The sequence below is a fragment of the Aphanomyces astaci genome (genome assembly GCF_000520075.1).
Source record: "Aphanomyces astaci strain APO3 unplaced genomic scaffold supercont1.261, whole genome shotgun sequence".
Lineage (NCBI taxonomy): Eukaryota > Oomycota > Saprolegniomycetes > Saprolegniales > Verrucalvaceae > Aphanomyces > Aphanomyces astaci.
Genome location: NW_009798524.1, coordinates 6,070 through 11,885, shown reverse-complemented (window position 1 = coordinate 11,885; position 5,816 = coordinate 6,070). Strand labels below are relative to the sequence as shown.

At 47.2% G+C, this 5,816-nt stretch overlaps 2 protein-coding genes across 2 annotated transcripts; both read right to left on the bottom strand.

Annotated features, from left to right (window-relative positions):
* Positions 1-249: 249 nt before the first annotated feature.
* H257_18905 (hypothetical protein) lies at positions 250-1,568 on the bottom strand (the record flags this gene model as incomplete). Its single annotated transcript, XM_009848044.1, has 4 exons — positions 250-324; positions 386-606; positions 639-1,016; positions 1,070-1,568. Coding segments are annotated over 4 exons (1,173 nt in total), but the record flags the coding sequence as incomplete, so codon positions are not given.
* A 2,371-nt stretch (positions 1,569-3,939) lies between these two features.
* Positions 3,940-5,388, bottom strand: H257_18904 (hypothetical protein). Its single transcript, XM_009848043.1, has 4 exons — positions 4,933-5,388; positions 4,577-4,885; positions 4,337-4,521; positions 3,940-4,266 (listed from the first exon to the last, which is right to left on the bottom strand). Exons 1-4 carry the CDS (start codon positions 5,281-5,283, stop codon positions 4,014-4,016), a joined length of 1,098 nt encoding a protein of 365 aa, XP_009846345.1. The 5' UTR covers positions 5,284-5,388; the 3' UTR covers positions 3,940-4,013.
* Positions 5,389-5,816: the final 428 nt, after the last annotated feature.

Here is a 5,816-nt window from a genome sequence, read left to right as displayed (position 1 = left end):
TTCAAAATGAACCTGCCTAACTGACGATTCTGTAGATTGGTTTGAGCCATCAAGGTCAACTGACTCGTCAAGAATGTCGGAGGTATCGTCCAATTCTTGAATGAAATCATCACCATTTGGCATTTGACGTAGCTTCGACATCAAGATTGCCGCCGACTCCTCTTCCGCGGCTGACGTTGGACTTGCAGTTCCTTCGTGAACAGGTACTTCCGCACCATTGATGAGATTGCACTTGACAAAACCACGTACAATCGTAGACTTGGGCATTGCTTCCCACGCTTCGTTGACCCATTCAACGAGATTGTCGCGAGACGGTGGTCGCAACTTGAATGAAGGTTGCACTTGATCTGTCTTGGTTTTGTATTTCATGGCGCAGATATGTGACCCAACGAAGGCGCATGGACGCTTTCAACGGCTTCATCCAAGCAACGTCGGCCGGTTGGCAAACCCGCTTGAAGGTAGGTGGATTCTTCTCGAGCAATACGTCCAAGGATTCGGCGCAGGCGACCACGTCGTCACTGAAGTGGGTGCTGAAGTCGTCCCACAATAGTAGGATTTTCTTCATGTTTTTGTCCTTGCGGTATCCAAAGTAGTACTGAGAAATTCCTAGGAAATGTGACCATTCCACGATGCCGTACGGTTGCCGTACAAGCGCGATGCGTGGCGTTCATGGAGTTCTTCAACCTCGGGGCACACCACAGGGCCAAATCCGTTCCGCTTGGTGAGGTTCTCGACGACTGTTGCCTTCACCTTTGGTGCTCTTGACTTTAGGACCAAGAACATGGGGTACTTCGTTCCCTTGTTGTCGGCGAGCAGCATGGCCGTCATCCTGTCCTTTTCGTGGCCGGAGCAGCGAATCCACCCGGTATTGGCCCCGCAGCGATCAATGGCGTGTTTGGGGATGTACTCAAAGTTGATTCCGGTTTGATCGGCATTGTAGATGTCGTCGATGGCTTCCGTTTGCACCAACTGGCGGATTCGGTTGCTGAACGCTGCTAGAGCCGCCTCCCCTCGTTCTAGATTAGACTGCCTGGACCTTGAGACTTGGCCCGCATAGCTAGTTTCCAACGCTTGATAAAGCCCGAAATCCACGATGGGCTTTCCTTGAACCGATTGTCGGTCAAGCCGAGGTCTTTAGCCACCTCCAGTGCCTTGCATTGCAAGAGGAACTTGCTTACTGGGATACCCTCAGATCGCATATCGCACACCCATTGCGGAATTTGTTCCTCATATTCACTTGATAAGGTGGTTGCACATCCAGCGGGGCGACAGATGTTCTGGGTTGTAGTCGCTGGGATGTTTGCCATCTTGGTGATGTGGGGGCGGTTGTGTTCCCATCGCAGCACACGTTTGAAGGCTGACGACCGAGCAATCCCTTCGGCGCCCCAGAAAAAAGTGTCCAAAGCCGAGTCCATGGAATGCTGCTTCCGCCAATTGATGATGTGGAGCTGCTTGGCGTAACTAAAGTAGTGCCGTCGGTGCTGTGGAGGTCCATTCCGTCGGCAGTTCTTTACTACTGGTCGTCCTATTGCCTTCCTGTGGGGAGCTTTGGTACTCGGTGGTGCCATCCAAGTTTTGAATGTGACCGTAGTCATGTGAATGACACGCAAATTTCCCGCTCAGTAAATACTCTTAAATAGGATATGTAATAAGATTCTAAAGGTCACCAATATCGAGGGGTCACCTTGGTAATTTAAGTTTTCAAGTACTATATTTGGTTTTACCATTCACACATGACAACGGATCAGTATGTTATTAACAGTAAACATTCAATGCAATAAAATCCAAGGAAAACGAATCTGTATTTAAAAAGTTTACACTACAGTATTAATACCATGACCTGCATACACTGCTCATGCGTTCCTCTTGTTCCAGACGCGTATCCATTAATTCCACTGTAATCGCGTCATCCTCAACCACATTGCTCCGAGGGATCTTGTAGTTCCCGCCATTGACCCCAACAATCGCATGCATTACCCGTCGCCAGGTTCGAAACGTCTCCTCCAAAGTCAATGATGGCAGACTTGAACGATTCCTTGACAGGTCCTTCATGGACCGACATTCCATTTTCTGCTGCAGTGACTGAATAGAGTTGAAGAAGCCCAGGTCTAGAACTTTCAGGTCCTCAGTCGCCGGACCTGAACGTTCTAGACATGGGCTTCTTCAATTCTATTGTGCCAATTACGCTCAGTTGCCGCTTGAACAAACAAGGCATCGTCGACAGCAATGTGCCTCATTTGTGCTTACTTGCTGAAGCTCTTGTACAGCGCCATGCGCTTGTCGTTTGTCAAATTTGATTTGGAATTTATATTGCGAGCAGACATGGAGGCGTAGCAAGTGCGAATATGGTCATATAATTCAACAAAAAATATGATCAGAATCGCCTCAATAAGAAGATTTCGCAAGCGTCGGTTATTTGTTCGCGTTCAGCTCACGCAACGACAACGGCAGCGGCAACGACAGATATTTTATGATTTCGCAACAGCAAATTTCCATCAAAATATACGAATAAATTATCCGGATAAAGGATCAGCTTGGGCACACGCAGCCATTTTGCGGAAATATGCATTAATTGTAGACAGGTTTTCTCGTTCCGGAATTTGATCATAGAGGTTTTTTCGCCTGAGCGGACAGAGAACGATATCGTTCATTGCGAAATCTCCTTAATGAAATGAACACGCCCCACTAAGTTTTATTCCAATCCGATAACTCGAACACTATTTTTTGTCACCGCCTCCACTTATTACAGTTAATACCTAGTAGATTACTAGTACTCTGTCCCAAATTACCTCCACGTTTCACCTCATGTTTTGCCGCAAAATCATTTTTATTTCGAAGATTTATTTAAATTTCTCCTAAATCAGACTGGTTATCTTTGTATAGCGTGAACTGCCTCTTGTTAACAAGCAAGTGGTCGAGCCAATTTTCCCAACCTTCTTACATGAGCATTGTCGATATAGAGGATTAGGACAGTCATCATGGTTATGGCAGGGATGTCAGCCTGACTCGAGCAGAACCCAAGCGACGAGTACTAATATAAGATAATTAGATTATAGAGTTTATATTACCTCTGTATATGCATATTGTTACCTACCCATTTGACCATACATTAATCAAGTCCGGTGAGTGATTTTAATTCTGCCCTGAGGAGCAATATTATTTTGATGATAGTGTGCACGTTATCCAACAAATCTGTAATATAAATATGAGCAAGCAAAACACCAAATTCCCAGCATCTCATTGTAGAGTGATTTTGCACCAAGAATCCACACGAATTTTCCATTACAACTTCCCTGAAAATCCTTCGGGGAATATCATGTTGGGAAGGTGCTTTTGCTATAGGTAAAATTCAAATTTAAGCAGAACTGCCGCTGTGTGCGTTGTTGCGGCTCTTCTGGAGCACCTACCGGTAGGGCACGTCTCCCAATCTTTAGGCATAACGTTATCAACAACCCAGTGCATTAGGTGCAATGTGTACAGTTTGTGACCTTGCACTATCCCTATATGCTGTAGTGTGCATCGCGCCGACGTTCAAACATGACCGCTTTGAGGTGGTCGATGAACACTGGGGGATAGGATGTATCTGTTGGCTGGTTTACGTTCGGCACTATACCACTGCTCGCCTACGATATCCTCGCTCATCTACTAGCGCGTCCTACCTACCGCTCATCTACGTTTGGTGCCGACCATACCATTCACCCATGAAGTGAAATTGGTATTTAGCATGTTCAAGTGTTTTGATTGGCTACTGTGTGTGAAAAGGTATTCCCAGTCAGAAATTCTGACAGAATATATTCATCACGAAATTCCCAATATAATCAGATCAAAAGGCTTCATCGTGAAACATTTCAGGAAATATCACGTAGCAACATGATACAAATTTTGTAGAAATCGGGTAAATGAGTCAAATTTTGAAGTTGAAACGTGGAGGTAATTTGGGACAGAGTAGTACATACTACGTAGTAATTGGTTTAGAGAACCCCTGGCCTTATTAGTGTGGTGTCCTGCTACTGTTACGACGACACCTGCATCAAGGCCGCGAATCGTCGTCGCCAAAGCAAGAATTGCGCATTCTCCTGTCGGATCAGTTCGCGCCACATGAACGCTTCCTTCTGGTCGTTGTCTTCGATGCCCGTCACATCGATGTCCCTCAACACTGCGAGCTCGTCAGAGCTGACAAACCCGTCGTAGGCTCGAAACGGGCGTGTCAATTGGCTGACTGTCCGCATTACGATATGCGTGGGCGAAACCTGTCGCACCTCCGTCCTAGATACGTCCACGGCGCATTACAAACCCACAACATCTCCTGAAGTGCTAGAGTATTTCATTCACTCACCACGACCTGTAGTGCCGCTGCCTCAGCATGGGGTAACATGAATGGGCTTCGTCGTCGTCGACATGTCGCAAGACTATGATGATCCGGTCGGCTTCCACAAAGTTTCCTTCGAGAGTATTTCTGAACGCGCCATCGACCGTCGTGGTGCATAACAGTCGCGTGTTGGCCACCACCTCGTCCGCCACCTAACAAACACTGAAAGTCAGATGAAATGTTGATGGCTGCCTGTTGGTGTGTTGCCTCGTGGAGGTCGTCCAAAAGCACGTCGCGCATACGATTGGACTCGACGAATCGTCGAAACGACGCTAACGTTCCTGGCCACGTGCACTGAATCTGCTCCACGAACGTAAACGAATCGTCGTGTTTATCCGACGCTTCAACGTCAAATACGTAATACTCCTCGTCCGACCGCAAGGCCGGAAGCAACGCGAATGCCTCATGCATGGTGTGGTACATTTGCTGCGTGAGCCACTCCTTGCCCAGGTTTCGAGCCCTCGGGTCGGCCACCAACGTCGCATTGTGCCACGTATTGCTACGGGACATGGGCAGCTACATGCAGACGCACAATCATACGACGACGGAAGGAGAACACGTACTGGAATGTTCATCATGACAAAGCGCTGCATAGACGCAATGAGGGTTCGGTACTCTTGCGCTTGAGTGCCCAGTGACTCGCGGTCTGTCAAGACCCGATGGGCTTCACTTTTGAACACCATGGCAATAGAATGCCACGACAATATACTATCTCTAGCTTCACGCACGGATGGCAGACTCTTGGCTTGAAGACCATCAAGGATCGACTGAAGGTGGATGACCTCCGCTTCCATTGCTGCCCCTTCAGCATTCAACTTGCGGCGATACTCGCGCTGTTTCTCTCGAAAGTATCGACGCCGAGCGAGTGTTTTGTCCGAAAGCGTCTGCGTGGTTGGGCCAGCATCCGAAGACATCTTGATGTGAATTCTCCAGTGTGAATCCACAACCTGTCTGACCTAGACGTGGAGCAAACATTGTATTAGCACTATTAATTGTACGCTACAGTATTTATCGTAGAGCTGCTGCTATACCGAAGTAACGAAGCTGATGCACTTTGCTCGAATTCGGTGACCAGTACTCTGTTTCGACCAACCCGCCCTTTTTTGCGGCTTGGCACGTCTTTACAAACCACATGGCTTTCTGGAGCTGCGAGAAATCGCGAAAACCAGTTTTTGGCCTAAATAAAAACGCCGTTGGAGATGCTCTTAGAGATGCTCTAATTGAAATAGAAATAAAAACGCCGTTTTTATTTTGCAGATATCAGTCGCCCTATCCGGAGGTCATGACCGCGGTCATCTTGGAATTTGTATGGTATACAATGTACTATGACCAAGCGGAAATATTCGACGTCGGTGGTTGAACCAATCAAAACAGAGAAGAAGTGCAATTTTCCTACCAATAAGGGTGCGTCATGAATGGAAAGCCTGAACTATTTTAACCAATAAAA

Excerpts from the sequence above, each read along its gene's own strand:
- H257_18904 (XM_009848043.1), bottom strand. The coding sequence starts at position 5,283 with ATGTCTTCGGATGCTGGCCCAACCACGCAGACGCTTTCGGACAAAACA. Across the intron at positions 4,522-4,576 it reads TTTTGGACGACCTCCACGAG|GTGGCGGACGAGGTGGTGGC; the intron begins GCAACACACCAA and ends AGTGTTTGTTAG. Across the intron at positions 4,267-4,336 it reads CAGCGGCACTACAGGTCGTG|GACGGAGGTGCGACAGGTTT; the intron begins GTGAGTGAATGA and ends GGACGTATCTAG.